Source organism: Panthera pardus, unplaced genomic scaffold, assembly GCF_024362965.1.
Source record: "Panthera pardus isolate Hobbes unplaced genomic scaffold, ASM2436296v1 HiC_scaffold_20, whole genome shotgun sequence".
Taxonomy (NCBI): domain Eukaryota; kingdom Metazoa; phylum Chordata; class Mammalia; order Carnivora; family Felidae; genus Panthera; species Panthera pardus.
In genome coordinates this window covers 89,715,753-89,740,580 of record NW_026526766.1, presented here as the reverse complement: position 1 = coordinate 89,740,580, position 24,828 = coordinate 89,715,753, and the positions used below count along the sequence as shown (strand labels likewise).

The window sequence follows — 24,828 nt, the reverse complement described above, 5'->3', positions numbered from 1 at the left end:
ACGGATGGATGGATGGATGGATGGACGGATGGACGGGTGGATGGATGAACGGTTAGACAGATGGATGGATGGATGGGTGGACGAATGAATGAATGGACGGACAGATGGATGGATGAACAGATGGATGGATGGATGGACGGACAGATGGATGGATGGATGGATGGATGGATGGACAGATGGATGGACAGATGGATAAATGGATGGATGGATGGATTAGGAGCCTGAAATAAGGTAACAGAGCCGTTAGAAATGCATCTGAGATTCAGGCATTCTAGAGAACCTCTCCATCTGCTTTGCCAAGTAGAAAGGGTGACTTATTTTTTTCGATGTCTGTACCTTGCCTCCTCCCAAGTGATTTCCAGGGGCCTAATGAATTAGTTGTGCAGGATGTGAAATAAGGCATTCAAGAGTTGCATAAAGCAGAGACTTTCTGAAGACGATGTAGAGTCCTACCCCCCATGCCATGGGGTCATTGCCAAGCCCCTGGCACAGTGCGTGGCACACAGAGTAAGCACCCGAGACACAGTGGCTGCTGCTGTTATTACCATTATTAGCAGTCTACAAAGCTGACCGTGGTGTTTTCCGGAAACTGCCACGCAGGGCACAGTCACATCGATTCTTGCATTAAAGGATTCGAGTGGGGGCGCCTGGGTGGCCCTGTCAGTTAAGCGTCCGACTTCGGCTCAGGTCACGATCTCGCGGTTCATGGGTTCGAGCCCCGCGTCAGGCTCTGTGCTGACAGCTCAGACCCTGGAGCCTACTTCGGATTCTGTGTCTCCCTCTCTCTGCCCCTTCCCCAGCTCACACACTCTCTCTCTCTCTCAAAAATAAATAAACATTAAAAAAATTTTTTTAAAAAGGATTCCAGTGATACCAATGGACATCTGTAACCACAATCTCACTCACAGATACAGAGAAAGGCAGTTCAAGTTCACAAGTGAGGACACAGGCGGGTGGGGGCAGGGGGGGAGTGCCTTCTGCAAGCCAGGGACCGTCCCACCAGAACCCGGCCATGCTGGCATCCTGATCTCAGACGTGCAGCCGTCAGAACTGAGAGAAATAAATGTCTGCTATTTAAGCCAACCAGTCTATGGTATTTTGTTCTAGCAGCCTGCGCAGATTAAGACAGAAGTTCATAATCCTCAGGGCTGTTTAACAGACGAGAACCTGCCTCCCACAGGCATGCTTCCTTTGGAAGGCCCCAGCATGCTTCATAGCAGACATATGGATGTGCACCCACCAGCCCTAGTAGATACAGGCTTTAAACATCCCTGTGCAAAGCAGGTGACATTGACCCAGGGAACTTCAGGATCTGCTTGCTGAAAAGGCAGGCTTGGAGGCTACCCCAAACCCACTAGATTGGCTCCTGGGTGGAGCCCTGGAATCTGCATTTTAGACCCCTCCTCAGAGGACCCCAGACACAGCCAAGTTTGAGACCTGTGTGTCTATAGGACAGGACGCCAAAGCCCGCCCGTCCCCTGGCCAAGCTCATGCCAAGCGGTTTACACGCATGACTGCACCTGCCTTCCGTTTCTACGCCCACTTTACAGGTGCAGGAGCGGAGGCCGGCGCGAGGCAGGGGAGCCCACAGTCTCAGCCCTCCCGCCAGGTTCCCTCTCTGCCTCACGCCTTTTCATAGGGCAAGCCAGCGATCAATGGCCTCTTTCCTTTTTGGCCTTGGGGCCAAACTGCAATTTAAAAGATGCTCAGGGGTTTTATCAAGGTCTAAAGGCTTTCAGGGCAGTGGGAAGTTTCGTTTATTGCAAGAGCTTAAATCAGCCAGAGCAGGGCTATGGCCACGACCCTCTGGACACCCATAAAACCCGAGTTCCTGACCACTCTTCACTCTCCTTCCCGGGTCCTGCATTTAGCCCCCAACTGGCCTCCGACCTCAGTTTTAGGTCAGTAGTATTTACTGGCTCTACCAAGGCCTGCGGCCTGGGGCAGCCGGCCGGAGGGCCAAGCCCCCACTCTGCCATTCATTACTGGTGGACCCGGGGCCCACGACTTTAGGCCCCCACGCCTCCGTCCCCTCACCTCTGAGACAGCACGGCTCTTCTCGGCCACAGAGAGTTATTGGGAGCATCTCCAGGAAATGAGACTTCCTCAAGCCGTGGGTGTGGTCATTGTCACTGCCTTTGGGAACGCCGCCTCCGAGGAACATCTTGGACGCACGTCCCCCTGCTTGCCCAGCTGCTGGCCCCGGGTCACATTGCCTACCTTCTTTTGCGTGATCTAATGCGTCATTTCCTGGGACCTCTTTGAGGAGAGGAAGGGAAGAAGCCAGGAAACACCCCATCCTCTTAACTTTCCCCAACACGAGCTCTCTGACGCCAGTGGACTTTGCATCCCTGAAGGACATCGGGGCGGTGGCTGGTGGGGGGGGGGGGGAGGAGGCGTGTTTATTTGCTTGTGGCTTTTAGATACAAGGATGCCAGCCTCTTGGTTCGTCTTGGCCGCACTTTTGACAAAGCTCAGTTTGGATGAACCCTGAGTGTACCCAGGCAAATCATCTAACACTGTTTATTGCTGGCACCTTCTGCTGGCCAGTGCTAGATGGCTTTGAATCCCATCATGGTGATGGCTTGGGGGCCCAGTGACAGAGGCTGATGGGTGGGGACACTTGGAAATGAGGCACTCAGAGATGAGCCCCAACTCCTGCTCAAGTCGGGACAGTCTCTTTAGATCAGCAGGAATTGTTCTCTTGGGGATGAGCTGGAAGAAGAAATTGGAGACCCCCAAGGTCCCATCGACTCCCCAAATTCAAGGTGAGGTTCTAGCTATCTCTAGAGGTTAGAAATATATATATGATGCCAAAACAAACTGGTCGATTTTCTGATTGACTTCCTTTTTAAAAAAAAAAATTTTTTTTTAATGTTTATTTTTGAGAGAGAGAGAGACAGAGCACCAGCTGGGGAGAGGCAGAGAGAGGGAGACACAGAATCGGAAGCAGGCTCCAGGTTCTGAGCTGTCAGCACAGAGCCCGACGTGGGGCTCGAACTCATGGACCACGAGATCATGACCTGAGTCGAAGTCGGACGCTTAACCGACTGAGCCACCAAGGCGCCCCCTGGTTGACTTTCAACACAAAATTGGAAATGTTTTCGCCCCCCTGTCGGGGGGAGGAGCTTTCTGTAGTGAACTCACAGTTCCCAGGCACCGGAAGTGTTAAGGGGACAGTCGGGCTGGGGGTCCCCAGGTTGCAGGGCTAGTGCGGTTAGAAGTGCCAGCTCCCGCTTCTCGGGGCCCCCACATAGACGCCTGACGTCTCCCTCTGTGACCAGGGCACCCAGACTCGTCCTGATGCTCCAGGACCCCAATCCCTTTCCTCTTGTCCCCCATCCCCAGAGCCTTCAGCTCTGGCTCTTTGTGACTTGCCAGCATTGAGCGGCAATGTCACCTATGAGCAGGTGCCTAAGACTTCTGTCCCTCCAAGGTGCCGGATTATGTAAAACCAATGAAGCCTCTACTTTCTTCTCTATTCTGCACACTGATCTGGTTTATAACGGGGGCATCTGTATTTAGGGGAGAAATGTCAGCTGCACCAGGACCTCTGAATCACGCTTCCTATTGCCCTGTTTCCGCGTGTGACACATCCCGTCCCTGTGCCCGGTGCCCTACGCCACAACAGGGGTTGATTCTTCTTCCAATGAAACGGAGTGACAGGATTCTTAAAATACGTCCCTGGTGCAGGGGCCTCGGGGAGGGGCAGGAGAGCTGGCATCGGCCCTTCCTGGGTCTGGAAAGAGGGACCTCGGGGCTGGACACACCTGTCCGGAGACGGGCTCATCTTTAGTTGGCCCTGTGGAGCCCTCTGGAGAGGAGGTGGCAGCCGGGTGGACAGGCTCGGAGCCCGCTCCGGGGGTTTAACAGAGAGTTAACTTTCCAGCCGGCTATGATTTGTAAGGGAGCTTAAAGGTGGGAAAGAAAATCCTTTTCTTAGATTCAGCAGCTTTCACTAATCAGCTGCATCTCCGGGTGTCACTGCTTGGCTGACTGCTGATTTTTTTCCCCCCGCCGTCTCGGGTTCTATTAGGGAGCCAGGGGCCCAGGAGACCCGAGGCAAGGTTAGTCTTCCACAAAGAGAGGAGTCTGATCCCAGCATTCAGAGCACAAGGGCTTGTAAATCAAACTGTTAGCTTAATAGCTTGGGCCATTATTCTAAAGCAGTGGGGCTGAAACCAAAAGCCAGATGAAAATATAGTCAATTTGTTCATACTTTAGTGACTGAATGGCTATGTAATGTCAGGGGGTATTGGCACTGTGGAAGAAAGACAGGTCGGTCCGGGGAGAGGCGCAGCGTTCGCCGTGAAGGGTGACCTCGGGACGCTTGGGCAAACCACCCTCTAAAATGGGTTTAGGAATCTCCAATTACATGACATGGGTTTGGCCATAGAGAGGCAGACTCGGGGAGCCAGCCGCCTTCACTGCTGGGGGAGGGGGAGCGCTGGCTTCTGACCTCTGCCCTTGATGGAAACCCACGGCGGAAAACCCGCCGTGGCCAGCAGCACGGAGCGCCTGTGGGTCCCGGAAGGACTGGGCTGAATGGCGCTTGGGCACTGGGGACAAGGACCCGCGGAAAGACGTAGCGTCCTCTACCTTCAGACACATTTAAAAAAGACAACGGCCTTCCTGGTTTTGTAAAAGCCCTGTACTCACTGCAAAACACTCCAACAATGCGGAAAAGAGCATCACAGACAGCCCCACCCCTCCCCAGAGGTCACCGCCGCTGCCACCTGGGGACCCGTCCCTCTGGACGCCTGTCCTCGAGCACAGGCACCTGCGCAGATGTGTGGGCGCCTGTATCCCAATGACGTCACACAGCACAGGTTCCTTCCCCCAGTAAGGTGTTAGGAAGTGGTCATTACATAGACTACAGTCGTTATCTTCAGTGCCCTTCGACGGGCACATCCAGGCTTTCACCTCCGTCAGTGGCACCGCCGTAAATACGTGGGCACACTCACCCCAGACATTTGTCTTTGGGCCGTTATCGCTGGCAGTCTTTGTAAGGAGGGATAAACCGTCTGCTTTTCTTGGCTTAGTATCAGGTGGCCGTAGGATATGCAGTTCAGACGGGGTCACTTTTGCCAGCAGAAGGTGGCATTATGAACAATCCCACCTCCCGACAGGCAGGCCGGGATGTCTGGCCCCTTCCCCGGGAAAACCTGACCAGGTTCCTGCAAGAGGCAGCTGAACAGGATTGCGTTGATGGGAGTACGGTCATTCAGATTGTCCCCAGCCCCACCTTTCCAGGCGGCAAACCCCGGACACTGGCGGCGAGGAGCTGCTCCAGACCTCCCCCATCTAGCTGTCCACCCCTCTGTCCGTCTTGTCCACCCCACCCCCGCCGGGTGCCAGCGGCTGTTACAGCAGTATGGCATCGGCACGGAGAACGGGGCCTGGCGAAAAGGTGCTCGCCGAGACTTGTGAATGAATGAGTGAGTGAATGAATGAATGATCATCAGGACCATCCCGCAGGCCAGAGGCCATTTATTGGCACCTTAATAGGGTCCAGGTGCCCAGCTAAATGTGTACGTGTGCTCTCATCCAGTCGGGCCGGGCCCTTTTTCAGAGGAAGGAATGGGGACTCAGACAGGGTGACAGGGCGGCAGGCTCGCCGTGTGACCCGGGTGTGTCTGACCCTGAGTCCTGTGCACACACAGGCACAGCACGCGGCCCCCTCCTCCCTCCCCGCTGGCTGCCCCCCGCACGTTGGTAAAGGGCAGGAGTCCCTTTGCCAGGGGCACAGAGGGCACTGGCTCCAAGCCCAGCGATCCCTCCACTCCGGGGAGAGAGTTCACATCCCGTCCCCCAGCACGGGAAGCTGACGAAGGGTCTGGGTTGCTTCCCCTGACAGTTCAGTCTGGGTTTAGGGGTCTGGCACCACCAAGAGCCACCAAACTCCCTCCCACACCGCTCTCTGACCAGTGAGTCTGGGATCATGAGCCTTAGGCTGCAAGAGACCCAGAAGCATAGGCTACCCCCTCGGGACGCCTGGGGGGCTCCGTCCGACTTCTGCTCAGGTCACGATCTGGCAGCTTGTGGGTTCCAGCCCCGCGTCGGGCTCTGTGCTGATGGTGTGGAGACTGCTTGGGATTCTCTCCCTCTGCCCCTCCCCCACTCACGCTTTCTCTCAAAATAAATAAACAAACTTCAAAAAAGAACAATGCTAGAGGTGCCTGGGTGGCTCAGTCGGTTGAGCGTCCGACTTCGGCTCAGGTCATGGTCTCGTGGTCCGTGGGTTCGAGCCCCGCGTCGGGCTCCGTGCTGACAGCTCGGAGCCCGGAGCCTGCTTTGGATTCTGTGTCTCCCTCTCTCTCTCTGCCCCTCCCCTGCTCATGCTCTGTCTCTGTCTCAAAAATAAATAAAAACATTAAAAACAATTAAAAAGAAAAAAAGAACAATGCTACCCCTCATTTTCAGATGAGGAGACTGAGGCCCAGAGAGCCTCTAGCCGGCCGGTGGCACCGTATAAACGCCCTGGCCACCTGCCAGCCGTGGGCTGACCCTGTCTCTGGGCCCTGGCCGTCCATGGCAATTGCTGGTGGCACGGACCAGAGAGGAACGCTGCGATCCCAGGCAGCCCAGCGGCTGACAACGACGTCCACCGCCGGGTGTCCCTTCTGCTTTCCTTGGTCCCCTCGGGGGCTCACAAGGCCGCTCGGGGCCCCGTGTGGCACGGGGGTGGGGAGGGTCTCCGGGTGACCCGTTGACGGGGGCGGCCGCTCCGGTGCAGGAAGCCGGCTCGCTCCGCGTTGACCCAGCCCGGGGAGCGGGCCGCGGCGCCCCTGCCTGCTGCTTTTCCATGTGAAAGGTGTTTAATTATTTCTGACAGGGTTCAGCGTCGACATCTGTTCGCGAGCGGGGAGAGTCCATTTAGGTTATCCATCACTGTGACAGGTTCAACTTTTTTGGAAGCGCTTTTCCCTTTCATAATGGGGCTGGGGTGGGGAGGGGGGGGCGGTGGCTCGGCACAGACACGAGGCACAAAGACCCTCCTGGGGCTTCGCGCAGGACGCCGCGTAGCCCCCACCGCCCCTGCCCCTGCGCTGGCCCTCCTGAGCCCAGACCTGGTCGGGGGGCAGCCAGGGATGGGGGGACGCCGGGAGGCTCAGGCTGGGAAGGGGCCTTCCTCAGGTCTCTGAAAGGCTTTTCAGTTCTTCTGCCATTCAGGGCCGCGCGGGGCATTCATTCATTCATTCATTCATTCATCTGCCCCTTCATTCTTTCCACATTTACGGATCGCTCACTGGGTGCGGGGCTCTGGGGATGCGGTGGGGGTCACAACAGGCATGGTCCTCGGGGGCTCACATTTTGCTGGGGAAGATGGACGACTAATTGCCCAATTAACTAATTAATTGCAGTGAGGATACATACTGTGAAGGGGAGAGAGGGGCCCTGCCGTCCTGAAGACGCACGGGCTGGGTGTGGAGTCAGGGCGAGGGAAGGATTCTCAGGAGGCTTCTGCAGCCCTGGATGGAATCTGGGACCCTTTCAAACAGGGCCTGTTCCTTTGCCCCTCTGAGCCTCAGTTTCCACATCAGTGGAATGGGGACACCCTTTCTACGAGATACTTTTCGTTGGAGGTATTTCCCCAAAGGGGGTGGGTTCTGAGCGCTGTATCCATAAGAGGCATCAGTCTGGGGTGGGGTGCCTGGGGACTCTTCGGGGCCGTCCAAGGCGGCGCCCAGGGACGAGCCCTGCTCCAGAGGAACTTCCGGAACCCCGCGAACGTTCCCGAAAACATGGCAAACACGCTGTGCACCCCGGGGCTCTGTGCCCCCGGAGGAGTCGGAGGCACTCGTTCCAAAGATGAGGCGTACTGAGCCGTGAACGTGACTTGGCACGAGGTGGGGCCCTGAGCAAAAGGGCACCATCACAGGATGCCTCCCGTGGTTCCTGCCCGTGTTTCACAACAACGGTCTAGAACGGAAGGTGTTCTAGGACGGCTCAGCCCAGTCCCCTCTCTTGAAAACAGAAACTTGTTCGTTCGCTTCTGTGCTTGCACACCCACCCTGGGCCGGGCACCGCGGGGACACTGGCGCGCCACACCCGCCCCCCCGACGCGGGAGCCTCGCGGGGAGGGGCTGGGGGGGAGGCCCCTTCCTTGCTCTGCTGGGCCAAGACCGCCCCAGCCCTCCTTTGTCTACTGCCTGGAGGCGACGGGCAGATTCCAAATCGGAGCCGAGGGGCTGGGGGTTGATGCTGAGTGACGTTTGCGGGGGTGGGGGGAGGGTGGTCTCGTGTCCGTGGAGCCCTGGGTCCCCGTCCCTCCCCGGGGCAGCATCCCAGGGCAAATCAGAGAGAAAACCAGAGCAGAAAGAGCAAAGGGGGACAAACAACAGAAGGAGGGGCTGGGGCGGAGGCTGTGGAGAGAGAAGTAGGGGCGAAACGAGGCTAGAAAGGCAGGAGGTTGGGGGAGACGGAGAGACCAGAGCTGAGCCGCGCAGCCAGGCCAGGCTGGGGAAGCTACACACAAAGCGACGCGGGCAGGGCCTCCCGGCATCTCCCGCTCGGCGGCCGGTCGTGTTCGAGTGCGGGGCGGCGCGGGCTGACGGGCTGCGGGCGGATGGTCACTGACATGTGCTGACGGAGGCCACTTGGGCAGGACGCAAGAGGCCGCGTCGGGGGGCAGGCAGGCTTCTCCGCGGAACTCAGCAGCCTGTTCGATTGCATTAGGCTCAGGAAGCCACTGGCCCCTTCATTGTCTAAATTGCAGTTTAAGTCAATGCCGCGGGTGGCCTGGGCTGGCCAGAAACGTGGCTTTGTCCAGCTGTCTTCCTGGGGCCGCGTGTGTCCCTGTGGCTCCCTAGAAAGGCTCGCGCGGGGCCCGAGTTGGGCACGGCCAGCTCCCCTGCCACTCGGAAGCTGCTGTCCCCAAATCTCCTGTGGACAATGCCCCCGGCCCTCACGTTCTCTTCCCCTGCTAAAAGACTCGGAAGATGAATCCCCCTCTGGGTGTGACAGGGCCACGTGGCCTAGCGAACCCCAGTTCAGTTCAGAGGCGGGAGCACGGCGGGTGCTAGATCGTTCTGGGTGTGTGTCACCCCCTTATGTCAGCCCCTAGTGGACATTTGCTCCCCTCCCCCCAGGAACGGACGCCACCTTGCTGGGGGGTTTAGCGCCGGTGGTGAGGGGCCGTCCTCCCCCTCAAGTCCCCAGTGCAGGATGTGGTGGGTCAACGACCCCATCGGCGGGGGGGGGGCGGGGTTTGGCCGGGACAGTGTCCACTGTGGGGACAGACACCCAGGCTCTGTGGTCAGACGGCCCGGGTCCAGCGCAAGGCTGCCGCTTAAGCCCACGTTGGCCGTGCTCCCTGTCTGCAGAATGATTTCAGCTCAGGTCAGGATCTCACGGTTCTTGGGTTCAAGCCCCGCATCAGGCCCTGCGCCGACAGGGCGGAACCTGCTTGGGATTCTCTGTCTCCCTCTTTCTCTGCCCCTCCCCGCTCCCCACTCTCTCTCTCTCAAAATAATTAAATAAACTTTAAAAAAAATTATAAAAAAATTTATATATATATATATATAATAGTTGCTGTTATTATGCCAATCAGTGGTTAGAAGCCCACAGACTCTCACTGCCTAGCAGACAGGTGAGGACCCGCCAAAGTGAGGGGCATCCGCCCTCGGGGAGGGAAGGGGCAGGTGGAGGTGAGACTGACCTTCTGGAATTGAGGCATATGCCAGAGGGCGTCCAGCTTCACGGGCGGCTTGTACTTTCGCAGCTGACTGCTCCGGGTCTCATACAGCTTCCCCAGGATCACCTGCAGGCCAGAGAGATGCGGAACTGGGTGCTTCCCTGGAGGAGCGTGGGCTGTGAGGACGGGGTGGGGGGCGAGGGCACAGGGCTGGCATTCCTTGTGCCGCAGACCCCCGGCTCACGGTCCTCCCAGTCTGACTTCACGGCACCCGCTCTGCCCAGTGGACTGTGGGACCGCTGGGGGCCACGAGCGTGTTGTTCTGATCTTCTGCTTTGGCCCTAAAACTGGCGGGGCTGCTTCGTGCGGAGGTAAACGTCCCGTGACCTGCCGCGGCGTGAGCTCTGGGGACCCTCGTGGGACGGGGTCCCCACTAAGGCCCTGGAGGGGCCCACTCGTGGGCTCTGTTTCTCTAAGACTTGTTACACTAATATGTTTTGTGCACTTTTTCTTTCCTTTCCTTTTTAAAAAAAAAAATTTAGAACCTGTTTTTATTTATTTTTGAGGAGAGCGAGCGAGCGTGAGTGGGGGAGGGGCAGAGACAGAGGGAGACGCAGATTCCGAAGCAGGCTCCGGGCTCCGGGCCGTCAGCACAGAGCCCGACGCGGGGCTCGAACCCACGAGCAGTGAGATGGTGACCCGAGCCGAAGACGGACGCTCAACCGACTGAGCCGCCCAGGCGCCCCTCTTTTTTTTTTTTTTTTTTTTAATTGAAGTCCAGGTGACATACGATGTTAGGTTGGTTTCGGGTGTACAACACAGAGATGTGACGAGTGCTCGCCACGAGGGCCGCTTCCGTCTGGCACCACACGCTATCACCACGGCACTGGCCGTATCCCCGGTGCTGTCTCTTTTCTGCCCGCGACTCGCTCGTCTCGTAACTGGAAGCTGGTATCTCCCACTCCCCTTGAGTAGGACCTCCAACGTGTAGAAACTTCCAGGCCCGCAAAGCCCGGATCTGCCCTGGGGGCCACCGGTGCCGCGTCCCGTCTGTTCTGATGGCAGAATCTGATGAACTTTCCGCTCCTACCGCAGCCGATCCGCGGCTGTGACGTGAGGCGCATGACAGGTGCGGCCGACAGACGATAAAAGCAAAGCCGGATGTCGCGGGAGATGCCACCACCCCACCGAACCCCCTTTACCGGTGTATTTTGTCAACCGTTTGTAATAATCTTATCGAACGTGTCGGTGGATAACGTAGAAGCCCTTTGGACGGGCTGCCTTCTCCGCCTTCTAGAACGGTTCTGAAAGTATCCGCAGACCAAAGCAGAGAGGCTGTCCAGCCAGGAGCGACTGAGCCGGCCTTCAGAATCGGAGGGACGCAGGCACCCCGCTGCACCTTTCTAAATGGAAAAGGGTCTCCACTGGAAACGGGTCACTGATGCCAGGCAGACAGGGTCAGTTGTAGAATCTGCTGAGTTCAGCTTTGAGTAGAGGGGGCCGGGATGATGACCCGCTAAAACGGAAGCTGTTGCCGAGAATTTCGTTGGAGGTGACCGCCATCAAAACCCCAGGACATCCTTAGGTGCTGGAGGGAGACAGGCTTCCCCTCGGATGGCGGCAACTTGGCCTCCCAGACCAGCCATCTTATCGCCCCACCCCAATACGTGGTTTATCAACCCCGACAGCAGCCCGAGGGTTTGTCGATCTGGGTGTTCACAGCCGGTTGTTAGACACGTACAGCAAGAGATCCTTGGAACAGGAAGAGAACCCTGGGGCTGTTTCCACAAGTGTTTTCCCAGTGCCTTCTATGCACCAGGCACGGCATGGCGGGCCCTCATCTGACCTGACCGATTTTTTGCCCAATGAGGGGACCGGGACCCTCCGACTAAGGGTCTTTTTCGCCCAGTGAGGGAACTTAGACCCTCGGCCCCGGAGCACCCCGGGTCCCCACCAGTGCTTGGGGTGGAGCCGTCGCATTAGTGGGGTGCTCTGCTGAACAAGGAGGGGCACTGGCCACGGGCCGTCTCTAGAGTCAGACGATGGGAGCTTGGTTTGCCACGGATTCGCGACACTCTGAGTTGCCGTGAAATTGCCGCTAATTAAAAACCACGACCAAATTGGAGCTATAAAGCAGTTTGTCATGGCAGGGCTCCCTCTGAAACTGGTCGTTATCATAGTACGTTGACTCTTTTCTTGAGCCATTAGCGAATAAACTAGTCATGGGCTGCTTTTAAAATGTTATTACGGCATTCTGCTTTTTAATGAGCTGGTGTCTCTTACTCTACCGACGACAAGAACAGCGCGGGAGGGGCCCTGGCAGCCCGCCACGGGGCTGGGGAGACTGGCACCCTCTGTCCCTCGGTGCCTCTCCTGGCCTGGCCTGAAGACGCCAGAATCCTTGGTAAGACTCTTCCAGTCCCCAGGTCGGTTCTAGAACATCTTTACCCCGTTGCTGAACTCCATGATGGGCACTCCCTTAATCAGCAAGAGCAGGACCTCGCCATCAAAGGAGACGGCAGTCGGTGGAGCGTCCGACTTCTGCTCAGGTCATGATCGTGTGGTTCATGCCTTCGAGCCCCACGTCGGGCTCTGTGCTGACAGGCCAGAGCCTGGAGCCTGCTTGGGATTCTGTGTTTCCCTCTCTCTCTGCCCCTCCCCTGCTCGAACTCGGTCTGTCTCTCTCTGTCTCAAAAGTAAACAAACATTAAAAAAAAAATTAAGGGGCACCTGGGTGGCCCAGTCGGTTAAGCGTCCGACTTCGGCTCGGGTCATGATCTCACAGTTCGTGAGTTCGAGTCCTGCGTCGGGCTCTGTGCTGACAGCTCGGAGCCTGGAGCCTGCTTCGGATTCTGTGTCTCCCTCTCTCTCTGTCCCTCCCCTACTCATGAGCTGTCTCTTTCTCTCTCTCTCTCTCAAAAATAAATAAACATTAAACAAATTTTTTTTTAATTAAAAAAAAAAAAAAAAGCCGAGACTCTGGGGCTGGACACACCCAGGTCCAGGCCTGGCTCTCAATCCCTCGGAGCCTAAGTTTCCCCACACAGAGAGCCCAGCCTCACGGGCTGCTCAGGAGAGAGGACGCAGGAACACAGGTGTGTGCTCGGCCCAGCTGTCTGCACCGAGCTGGGCGTAGGGACCGGACTGGCCGCGATTGCCGTAACAACCAGAGACACTAAGGTCGCGTTTCTAATGAAATCTGTGTAGCGCTGCGTGAACCTCAGCCTGGATGGGCTGCAGCTCACACACCGTTAGCAACTGGCAGCGTTAGGGCACGGTTCTGTCCTCAGCCTCAGTTTCCCTGCGCGGGCACCGCCTCCCCGGGGCTCAATTTGCGTGCCCAGGAAGCAGGAATGACACCCACGTCAGGGACTTTTGTCAAACATCAATGAAACGAGGTACGTGATGTACGGGAAGGGGTCCAGCGTGTGGCCTATCCGTCAGCTTCATGTGAAACAAACTGTATTCCTTTTTTTAAAAAAAAAAATTATGTATTTAAGTAATCCCGACCCCCAACGTGGGATCGAACTCACAACCCCGAGATCAAGAGTCGCACACTCTTCCGGCTGAGCCAGCCACACGCCCCCAAAGCGTATTCCTAAAGAGTAATAAAATGTGCTCTTTATGGCAGCCTGCCTTATTAGCCTTTTCTTTACAGGTAAAACTGGGCGCATTTCTGCCAGATTCGTTCGAAATCAGATCTCCCGATGTGCAAAGCCGTGGGGAGGTTTGGTGGAAGGAGTTCCCCCGCTGGGAGTCGGGAGACCCCGGGAGTCTGACACAGAGGCAGGGCCGGGGCCAGAACCTTCCACTCTCAGGGCTTGAGATGGGCTTGGGCGTGACCGTCACCAAGATCCCTGTAGCCAATGGCACCAGGAGGCTTGACTCCCACCCCCCCAGACCCCAGTGACAAAGGTGCACGAATGTCCATCTCGAAGCTTTGCCGGGCCAGCCCCTCCCTCTGCTCCCGCCCCAACAGGGGCCTCGCCACTCTGGGGGGTGCACTTACCTTGTGCTTTTTCTCCAGTTTAATGGCTTTCTGGGTGGCCTTCTGTTCCTGCACCCAGAGCTGCTGATACCGGTGCTGCAGCAGGTCAAAGAAAGGGGTAGAAGGCCTGCAGGGACAAAGGGCAGGCAGGCTCGAGGCCTGGGCAGGCCAGCGGTCCCCTCTGCTTTCTCTCCACCGAGGGCGCCCACCTGACCTTCGGGGCTGCGGGCTGGGACACGGTGACAGAGACCCTCTAGACAGGCTTCCTGGAGCCTTTTTTTTCAACGAGGCCTTGTCCTTGGGCTGCTGAAGCCATTCTTCATAAAGAATCTGTGAATCCGTCCCCTACCCCGTCCCTGCCTTCGTATCTGATCACCTTGGCCTGCCCTCACCAAGAATCCCGCCAGGTGGGTTCAGCAAGCGTCCCCCTGTCCTGGATGTGTCCCCTTAGCAGCTTTCTTTCCCTGACCCCCACACCCTGCTCCCCAGCTATAAAGCCCCACCTGTGCTCTATTCACAATTGAGCCCTGTTCTTTTTTTTTTTAATTTTTCTTTTTAATTTTTTTAATGTTTATTTTTGAGAGACAGAGAGAGACAGAGTGCAAGGAGGGGAGGGGCAGAGAGAGAGAGGGAGACACAGAATTGAGAGCAGGCTCCAGGCTCCGAGCTGTCCGCACAGAGCCCGACACGGGGCTCGAACTCACGAGCTGTGAGATCATGACCTGAGCGGAAGTCGGACGCTCAACCCGACTGAGCCACGCAGGCGCCTCTAATTGAGCCCCGTTCTGCACGAAGACTCTTCTTCCTTTTGCAGGAAGTAGTACTGCGTAAAACCTTTACCCCCTCGGGGGCGCCTGGGTGGCTCAGTCGGTTAAGTGTGTCACGTCAGCTCAGGTCATGATCTCACGGTTCGTGAGTTCGAGCCCCACATCGGGCTCTCTGCTGTCAGCACGGGCCCTGCTTCCGATTCTCCTTCTATCTCTCTCTGCACCCCCCCCCCCCGCCCCCCTGCCCAGCTCATGCTCACTCTCTCGCTATGAAAAATAATAATAAACATTAACAAAAAAACCCCCAAACCCTTACCACCTCTAGTTTCTGACTCTGGCTCTCCTTGACAAGGGTCCCCAGTCTAGGAGAGCACTTACCCTGTGCGGAGCATTTTGTATGCCTCACCCCTGTGCAAGGCTGTGGGGGGGAGGGGTGGGAGGGGGGCAGGTGGAACCTATCCAGAGTCACCAAATAAGTGACGAGGACAAGTTTTGTACAGAAGAACCTGAGCTGGTAACTGTAGGAGGAATGATAGAATCGCGGGGAGGGAGTATTTGCTGTGCAGCTCTGAATGAAATCGTGGATTTAGGTAATAATCGTCGGTGGTGCTCATGTGATTAGTGGACGGCTGGTGGGGGACTTTACAATGGGCCGGGTGGCGGGACGGGGGTGGGGGGGGTCGCTGTAGCAGCTGAACTGAATGAGCCATTGTTTTTGTCTTGAGAGACAGAGGGGAGGGGGAGGGGCAGAAAGAGAGAACCCCAAGCAGGCTCTGCACCCAACGCAGAGCCCGACGTGGGGCTCGAACTCACCAACCGCAAGATCATGACCTGAGCAGAAATCAAGAGTCAGATACTCAGCCGAGCCACCCAGGCGCCCCAATGCCCTTTTTTTTTTTTTTTTTAATTGTGGTAAGATATACATAAAATTCACCCAAACGATCAATCTTACCATTACTGAAAGTGACAAAGGGACATGTGCCAGAAATGATACAACAGGAGGTACCCAGTACCATCCGCCAGCCTTTCTCTGGGAGCATGAAACCAAAGTGACCCTGAAGGCAGTCAAACTTCCAGACAAGCACCGTCAAACGGAAACACGACGCCAGCCCCACGCAACTGAAAGTTTTCTGGTAACAAGGTGAAAAACATACCAGGTGGCGTTAGTTTTATGAATATATTTTAGCAATCTAATGCCTTCCAAATGTTATCATGTCAACATATAAACCTTTAAAAATACTCGTGGGGTGTTCGAAAGGTTCGGTTTCAGAATTTGAATTTAAATTAGTTAAAATTAAGTACAATGGAAAGTTCGTTTCTTCGGGGCACTAGCCACCCGCGGAAAGCGGTTTTTAGGGAACCACTCGCTGAGGTTCGGGAGTTATTGTTTCTGTTGGAGGTTCATCCGGGTGGAATAGCATGTTGTTTACAATTTGCTTTAAAAAGGAACCTCCGGGGGCGCCTGGGTGGCTCAGTCGGTTGGGCGTCCGACTTCTGCTCAGGTCATGAGCTCCCAGTTGGTGAGTTCGAGCCCCGCGTCGGGCTCTGCGCTGACGGCTCAGAGCCTGGAGCCTGCTTGGGATTCTGTGTCTCCCTCTCTCTCTGCCCCTCCCCTGCTCATGCTCTGTCTCTCTCTGTCTCTCAATAATAAATAAACGTTAAAAAAATTTTTCTAAAGGGAACCTCCAGGGGTGCCTGGGTGGCTCAGTCTGTTAAGCATCCGACTCCCGATTTCAGCTCAGGTCGTGATCTCACGGTTCGTGACTTCGAGCCTCATGACCGGCTCTGCATGACGGTGAGGACCCTGCTTGGGATTGTCTCTCTCCCTCTCTCAAAATAAATAAATAAACTTTAAAAATTAAATAAAGAGGAACTTCCACAAAAAATAGAATCCATTACAAAAATAAAGTGAAAAGGTCGACACGGATGGCAGGCTGTACGGATAATGGTTGAACCTGCGTGACGAGAGTGGATCATGGGGCCGTATTACACTATTGGCTATGCTTTGGTGTATGGTGGAAATTTTTCGTAATAGGTAAAAAGAGAAAAAGAAGAAGAAAGAGTGAGTCCCGCTCATTGCTTTCCCCGTCATGACTTTCTGACCTTCCTTTTGATGGTGAACAATCCTGGCCAGCTTTTCTACCGCTCACGTCTGAGCTGATAATTCCGTTTCCCTGGGCCAGAGAGTCTCAGATTTTTTGGTGCATAAGAGTCACCTGGGCCCAGGGGCACCTGGGTGGCTCAGTTGGTTACGTGCCTGACTCTTGATCTGGGCTCAGGGCATTGTCTTGCCGTTCGTGAGTTCGAGCCCTGTGTTGGGCTCTGCGTCTAGTGGAGGCTGGTTGGGACTCTCTCTCTCTCTCTCTCTCTCTCAAAAATAAATAAATAAACATTAAAAAAAAAAAAAGAATCACCTGGGCCCAATTCCCAGAGGTTCTGAACCCAGAGGTGGGGGGAGTAGCAAGAAATCGCATTTTTAGCAGATACAGGAAATAGTTCTTTTTTAAAAAAATTTTTTTTTCAACGTTTTTTATTTATTTTTGGGACAGAGAGAGACAGAGCATGAACGGGGGAGGGGCAGAGAAAGAGGGAGACACAGAATCAGAAACAGGGTCCAGGCTCCGAGCCATCAGCCCAGAGCCTGACGCGGGGCTCGAACTCACGGACCGCGAGATCGTGACCTGGCTGAAGTCGGACGCTTAACCGACTGCGCCACCCAGGCGCCCCAGGAAATAGTTCTGATGCGGGTGACGAGGGCTGAGTAGTGGGCCTCAAAGTGATGTGTTTCCATCCTAATCCCCAGCAACCGTGACTATGACTTTATTTGGACAAAGGGCTTTTGCAGAGGTAGTTAGCATCTCGAGATGAGATTCATAAATGTGTAAATGCACATGGCAGCCCCGGGGGAACTACTACTCAGGGGTTCCTCAGCTCACCCTTGGAAACACCACCAGAGACTGCTTGTGCGGATGACGAGTGGTGTCTAGGGTAGGTCCCAAGACTGGAAATCACAGGGGTTTTTTACTGCTGAAGGAGCCACAGAGCAGCGTTGTGGCCGTTGTCCTGTGCGCCTGGATCACTGGGGGCTCTTGTTACAGGCACGTTCTGGATCAGTAGGTCTGGAGTGGCCACAGGTGCTGCGGTCCAGGACCCACACTTCAGGCTTAAGTCTTAGCCCCCTAAGTCCCAAGAAGCTGTGGTCAGTAATTTCTGAGCTGGTGTGTATAGACATTTTGTCTGGGGGGAGGATCCACGGCTTGCCTCCTTGCACTTTTTTTATTAATTTCCTTTAATGTTTTTATTTATTTTTGAGACAGAGACAGAGCATGAGCAGGGGAGGGGCAAAGAGAGAGGGAGACACAGAATCCGAAGCAGACTCCAAGCTCTGAGCTGTCAGCACACAGCCCGACGCGGGGCTCGAACTCACGGACCGCGAGATCGTGACCTGAGCCGAAGTCGGACGCTCAACCGACCGAGCCACCCAGGCGCCCCGCCTCCTTGCACTTCTGAAAATGCAAGCACCCCGGAAAGGCTCCGATCTTCCCACAGCCCAGGGGGTGCAGAAATGGAAGCATCAAGAAGAGATTTCCCCCACCACCCCCGCTCCCCCCCCCACCGCAGGATCGCGTGGCCAAGGGCCCAAGACGGCAAACGTCAAGCCTCTCTGGCTTGGTGTTTGGTTTGGTTTGCACGGCAGTCTTAAAAGACTTTGAAAGTATGGTCGACATTTCAACGTTGGGAAATTTTACACAATAAACCAGCCTTCAAGACTGTCTTGGAAATGGGTGAGTCTGACCACGCGGCCCGTCTGCTTGTGTAGCAACGATTGGCCGGAGGGGGAGTATCTGGTGTCATTTGGCCGCACCCCTCTCCCTGCCCTATTGCCTCTTTACCCGACCAGCTCCACTCCCCGTGGGGCCCCTCCAGGTTTGGGATTTGGGGGCCCCGGAGATGGTTACAGAGTTGGGCCCGGGCCCTAAATCCCCACCCAGCCACCCCCATCCGTCTGTTTTCCTGGTGTAACCTCACTCCCCAGGACACAGACCTCCTTGCGACTGGAACGAGCGGGGACTCTATCTGAGCAGAGGTTCAGCGGGCTTTGAAATGCCACTCGAGCTCAGAGGTCTCTTTACAGAGCAGCCACCAGTGTTTCTACGAACAGTGGCTCTTTGTTTTCTGCTTCCTTTACCCCTGTGGTGACTTTTATTGCTTAATTATTACACGCCCCATGCTTCTGAGCCGCCTAATTTATGGCCGTGCTTTCTAATGACACGAGATGCGTAATCTCCCAGTATCTACCCCAAGAGGCCATTCACAGCAGAAGAGCTATCTTCCCAGCAGCCCCCACTGCATACATCACCGAGAGCCTCCTTCGAGGCCCGCCCGCAGCCCGGGCTGACCGGCTTTGTGTCGTCGTCCTCCTCCGGCCGGTGGTTATTACCTGCGAAAGAGGCAGGGAGGGGCTCGGAGCCAGAGACTGGTTCGGGGGCCCCTGGCGGCCCCAGCCCGGCTGGCTGGGGGAGCAGGTTCAGGCCGTGTCCGCTCTGGCTCATTAACTTGGATAAAAAGGCGGAGAGGCTTGTCAGGACCTGAATCGGATCCCCTCACCGTCAGCCTAGATCGGGGCCACGGGGTCCCCGCACTTGGCACGCGCTCAGCTTCTCCTGTGCCTTCCAGGCTCAGCCGTTGGGTCACCTCCTCAGGGGGGCCTTGGGCGACAGCCCGGCCTTGGTCGGCCCTCGCCGGGTGCCCTCCCTCGCACAAGCGCACCGGTTCATTGGTTCGCGGGTTTGGGACCGGCCTCGGCCACTGAAGGCCAACACTGTGAGGGCAGGAATGATTCGTGTCCAATGGCGCTGCTCCAGTAATTGTTTGTGGCGTTGAAGAGGGGAGGCGAGTCAGAGAAAGAAAGATCGGGCACGATGCCAGGAGATACACCTTTTCGCAGCTCGGGGTACTAGAAGTTAGGCTTAGATAGGAGGTATAAGGATAAAGGCAGTAAATTGATGGAAATTGCCTTTCTCTTTTTTTAAGTCTTTAACACTTATTTTTTATTTTTTTATTTTTGAGAGGGAGACAGAGAGCAGGGGAGGGCAGAGAGGGAGACCCAGAGTCCGAAGCAGGCTCCGGGCTCCGAGCTGTCAGCGCAGAGCCCGACGCGGGGCTCGAACCCACGAACCGTGAGATCGTGACCTGAGCCGAAGTCGGTACGCTCAACTGACTGAGCCACCCAGGCGCCCCGGGAATTGCCTCTCAGTGGAGGAAGAGGTCTTTTTAAACAAATAGCGTGGAAACAACCGGACGTAAACAACCCTCCACCTAAGTCTCATACCTTCTGCAAGAATTAACTCAAAATGGATCGTGGATTTCACTGTAAACCAATAAAACTTTCTGAAGAACACGTAGGAGGAAATTGTCAGGAGCTCAGGCCACGCTTGGTGCGGGGTTCTTGGACTTGGCATCAAAAGCATGATCCGTAAGAGAAAACAAAATTATAAATGGGACCCCCCCTTGGGACACCTGGGTGGCTCAGTCGGTTGAGCGTCTGACTTCGGCCCAGGTCATGATCTTGCAGTCTGTGAGTTCGAGCCCCGCGTCGGGCTCTGTGCTGACAGCTCAGAGCCTGGAGCCTGTTTCAGATTCTGTGTCTCCCTCTCTCTCTGCCCCTCCCCCCACTCATGCCCTGTCGCTCTCTCTCTGTCAAAAATAAACATTAAAAAAAAAAAATTAAATGAGACCCCCTCAAAACGAAGAACTTTGGCTCTGTGGAAGGTCCTCTCGAGAAGATGAAAAGACCATGGGGCGCCTGGGTGGCTCAGTTGGTTAAGCGCCAGACTTCAGCTCAGGTTGTGATCTCACAGCTTGTGAGTTCGAGCCCCGCATCGGGCTCTGGGCTGACGGCTCGGAGCCCGGAGCCTGTTTCGGATTCTGTGTCTCCCTCTCTCTCTGCCCCTCCCCTGCTTGTGCTCCGTCTTTCTCTCAAAAACAAATACACATTAAAAAAAAAAAAGTTTAAAACCTCAAGGTTGACTGAAGTGCCTAAAACATCAAGAGAGCTGTGAGCACTGGGCCCGGTCTTCGGGCTCTCACAGCCTTGCTATCAACAATATTCCAAGGCTTTTCAGACTTTGCATAAAAAAGTTTCCCAAATCATGGGGCACCTGGGGGCTCAATCAGTTAAGCATCCGACTCTTGGTTTTGGCTCAGGTCATGATCTCACGGTTTGTGAGTTTGAGCCTCTGTGCTGGCAGCTAGGAATCTGCTTGGGATTCTCTCTCTCTCCCTCTCTCTCTGCCCCTCCCCTGCTCACGCTGTCTCTGTCTCTCTCAAAATAAAAAGATAAATAAATAAATAAACGCTTCAGATCATTTTATCACCCCAAACTGAGACAAGGAGAACGTAGACGCCGTCGATCGGTCTCACTTGTAACAGCAGATGAGAGAATGAGAAGTGAAATATTCCCAGGCCACATCGGGCCATGTGTTAATAACCAGAGGCCCTGACGTCAGCCCTCTGCCCACCCTGGGGCCTAGGGGTAGGGGGGGTGGGTCACTCAGGGCACAGCTCAACCCCTGTCCCTTCCCACTGAGCTTCCGGGGTAGGGCGGGGAGGGAAGAAACTTTTCTCCCAGCGAAGCCAGAAGTCTGGATTACTACGCTTGACTGGACATCTTAACCGGTGCCCGGAAATGGTCTTTTGTGCTGGACGTGAGCAGAAAAGCCTAGGATGTCTGGGATCTCACCGGGAAAAGGAGCCGGGCGGGGGAGAAGTTGACCCTCGGAGTCTGAACATGACATGGACATTGCAGAGTTCCCCTGCGGCTCCCACTTGTCGCCTGCGCTGGTCACATTAGAACTATCGGCACCTTTATTAGGAAATATTACATAGCTGCCAAAGAGGATGAAGCGGCCACATGTGTAATGACCTGGGAAGATCTCCGAGACCTACGGGAAGTGTAAAAACACAAGTCGGGGGAGAAAGAGGCATGCATACACGTCCATGTACATCCACACAGGTGTGGACAGGTGGAGAAAGGCCTGGAAGGGTGCGGGGCTGGCGGCAGGCACAGGGGGTGGGGCAGTCGACTTACTGCTTATGGGACTCTTGTGCAATGAATAATATAGAAAAGACAAGAAAGGGAGGGAGGGAGGGAGGAGGGGAGGGAAGGGGAGGGGAGGGGAGGGAGGGAGGGAGGAAGGGAAGGAAGGAAGGAGGGAGGGAGGGAGGGAAGGAAGGAAGGAAGGAAGGGGGGAGGGAAGGAGGGAGGGAGGGAAGGAAGGAAGGAAGGAGGGAGAGAGGGAAGGAAGGAAGGAAGGAAGGAAGGAAGGAAGGAAGGAAGGAGGGAGGGAAGGAGGGAAGGAAGGAAGGAAGGAAGGAAGGAAGGAAGGAGGGAGAGAGGGAAGGAAGGAAGGAAGGAGGGAAGGAAGGAAGGAAGGAAGGAAGGAGGGAGGGAGGGAGGGAAGGAAGGAGGGAGGGAGGGAGGGAGGGAAGGAAGGAAGGAAGGAAGGAGGGAGGGAGGGAGGGAGGGAGGGAAGGAAGGAAGGAAGGAAGGAAGGAAGGAAGGAAGGAAGGAAGGAAGGAGGAATTCCAAGTCTGAGAGGTTAGGTGACCCAGCCAGGGCCACACAGCCAGTAATGGGGGTGACGGGTCCAAGCCCACCCCCCATCCCCTGAGGCCATGACACCAGAACTCCCCACGAGCAGCCTCGGGGGACCGGGAGGCGGCTGCCAAGGGCCCAGCGGTGCCCGGGCTGTGAGGCAGTTTCAGCATTCTCCGGGGTCCCTGACCCTTCGAGGGTGCCTCGTAAGGAGCTATTTTCCTCGTTTTCTTCTGCGACTGCTTTTTGCTGCTACTTTAAAACATGCTCAGCCTTTTTTAAAAGTCAATGTGGTTCTTTATAATCATAATAACAAAAGGCGTTTTTTCCACCCCAAAATGAATGATTTTTGCCACAGGCTGAGAGCCCCTGTGGTCACAATTACAGCTATACCCTATCTGCGGCTCTCTTTTCAGAAGCTGGAGGGGGTGCCCACAGAAGGTCTTAATTATTTATCCTCACTAAATGAGCTGGGAAAGGTGGGAGTGGGGACGCCCACACCCAGAGAGGTCAAATGGCTGATCCAGGGTCACACAGCACATTCCGCCAGCAAAGCCCGGACCCCTGCCCTCCGGCTACAGCCGAGGAAATGCCAGTCGATTTGCGCGGAGGCTGAAGGGGTCTGCCAGGGGGCCGCCTGCAGACGGAGAGCGGACCCAGGGGGCCGGTCCCCAGCGGGATCCTCCTGGAGGCAGGGAAGGGGGTTCCGGGGACTTGGGAGGTCATGGAAATGTGCTGCGGTTTCATTGAACACCCAGGTGTATACGTTTTTTTTAAGTGGTCCTTATACCCAACATGGGGCTCGAACTCACGACCCCCGAGATCAAGAGTTAGATGCCGTACCGACTGAGCCAACCGGGCACCCCGCCTCCGGCTGTGTTGTCAAAATTCATCCAATGGGTACCTGAGCCATCTCAGTGTCTATAAATTACACCCCAATAAAGCTGTTTGAATAGAAAACACTAAAAAAATTAAAAAAAAAAAAAGAAAAGAAAAAAAACTAAGGCGACAGACTGGGGAGGAAATAGCCAAGGCCGGAGTCATAACAGAGGAAGGTCTTCGTGAAGGTACTAGGGAGCTATGGATGGTTCCTGAGCAAGAGGAGAGAGGGAGAGGCGCGACAACAGCCACGCTTCACAACTGTTGCCGCGGGGGTAGGTTTGAGGACCCAAGACCACTCAGGGGAGGAAGGACGACACATGCCATGAATGAGATCTCAGCCCTGCGTTCGCTTACTCCTTTGTCCGTTCATCCACTTGACCCAGCCAGAAGCACGAGTGGGCTCCACTAACGAGCAGCGTGGGCGATCTCCTCTCCGAAAGGCAGGGACACGACACGCAGCAGAAATAACGACAATCATCACAGCCCCCACTTCTGCCTGCGGCTTCAATCCTCAGCACGACCCCTCTAGAGACAGATGCCGCTATTTCTGTTTCAAGGTGGGAAATCTGAGGCTCCGAGAAGGTCACTGTCTCGCCCAAGACCACACAGCCAGTGAGGATGGCATTTGTGTGGGGGGCCCGTGGGCTCTGCGACCCCAAGAGCCAATTGGAGCTCAGAGCAACTTAACTCAGCAAGGGCATGAGAGGAGGAAAGTCGTCTCTGGCTCTCTGAGCCTTTTTTTTTTTAAGTTTCTTTATTGATTTTGAGGGCGGGAGGGGCAGAGAGAGAGAGAGAGAGAGAGAGAGAGAGAGCTCCAAGCAGGTTCCATGCTGCTAGCCTGGAGCCCCATGCGGGGCTCAAACCCACCAACCGTGAGATCATGACCCGAGCCGAAGTCAAGAGTCGGACGCTCCCTCTCTGAGCCTTTTGCTGGATCTTTGAGGATGAGTAGAAGGTAGCTGAAGTGAAGCAGGGAGGCTCTGGACAGAGGGGTCGGGGGTTGGCATGAACAAGGCCAGGGAATCAGATCAGGCCGGCACCGTGCCTCCCGGCCCCGCACTGGGCATCGGAAGACAACGATTCAGAAACACCTCCGGTTTTAATGAGCACGTACTATACCAGGCCCGCTACCGAGCACTCCAGCCGCATTCCCACTGATCCCTCAGGACTCGGAAAGTGAGGAAGAACGTTCCCGCTTTCACCTGGGGAAAGTGAGGCTCGGATAAATCAGGCAACTTGCCCGGGTTTGCTCACTGACAGGGAGCGGCCAGGTGCCAGAGCTGGGGGCCCCCGTCCAGGTTCTCCATCCGGGCTCCAAAGAGCCTGCCCCCTGACGGTTGGGCCTTGCGCTCAGTGACCCCGAGGCGGGTCCACGGGATCCACTCGTCGCTGTCCCGTGGCCTTTCCGGGCGGCCTGATGGTTTTCCTACACCTTGCCGCCCCGGAGGGTGTTCCCTCTGCGCAGAGAAGGCCGGTGGGTCCTGAGCCTTGGTGGCCCCGTCCCCGGAACCTCAGGCCTTCACGGGTGGTCCCGAGGATTCCCGCCGCGTCTGAGCAGTGCCCATCGGCGACAAGCTGTTCGCCCCCGACCCGGCAGGAACGTCTCAGGGAAGTCGCCCCCGCCGCCCTGACGTTTCCGCCAACAACAGAACCGTGTCAAAACTCAGTGTGTTAAAGCGGAAAATGGGGAATAAAATGAAACGCAGTCAGCCCGACTCGGGGTGGGCCTGCGAGAAACTTGAAATTAGTTCAACCCGACCCACCGTTGCGGCTCCGCGATTGATACTCCAGACCAGGGGTTGATCCCGGATGAAGGCACCAGGGAAATGGAAATTATCATTTGCAAACATTAGGCTGACACTTTGTGCGTGCGGGGGGATGGGGGGCTGACAGCCGAGACTTGCCAGCTCGGCTCCTCTCTGCCAAAGAGCGCTCTGCGGATTAGGGGGCCCCTTTC

The 24,828-nt window shown here is 55.8% G+C and overlaps 1 protein-coding gene across 1 annotated transcript in view; it reads right to left on the bottom strand.

The window, feature by feature from the left end:
* Positions 1 to 24,828, bottom strand: part of CFAP77 (cilia and flagella associated protein 77) — a 130,868-nt gene that overhangs the window by 17,544 nt on the left and 88,496 nt on the right. The window contains exons 4-5 of the mRNA XM_019420729.2: positions 13,647 to 13,752; positions 9,662 to 9,763 (exon numbers count right to left, since the gene is read on the bottom strand). Coding sequence (XP_019276274.1) covers positions 9,662 to 9,763; positions 13,647 to 13,752 — 208 coding nt within the window. The remainder of the gene's footprint in view (positions 1 to 9,661; positions 9,764 to 13,646; positions 13,753 to 24,828) is intronic.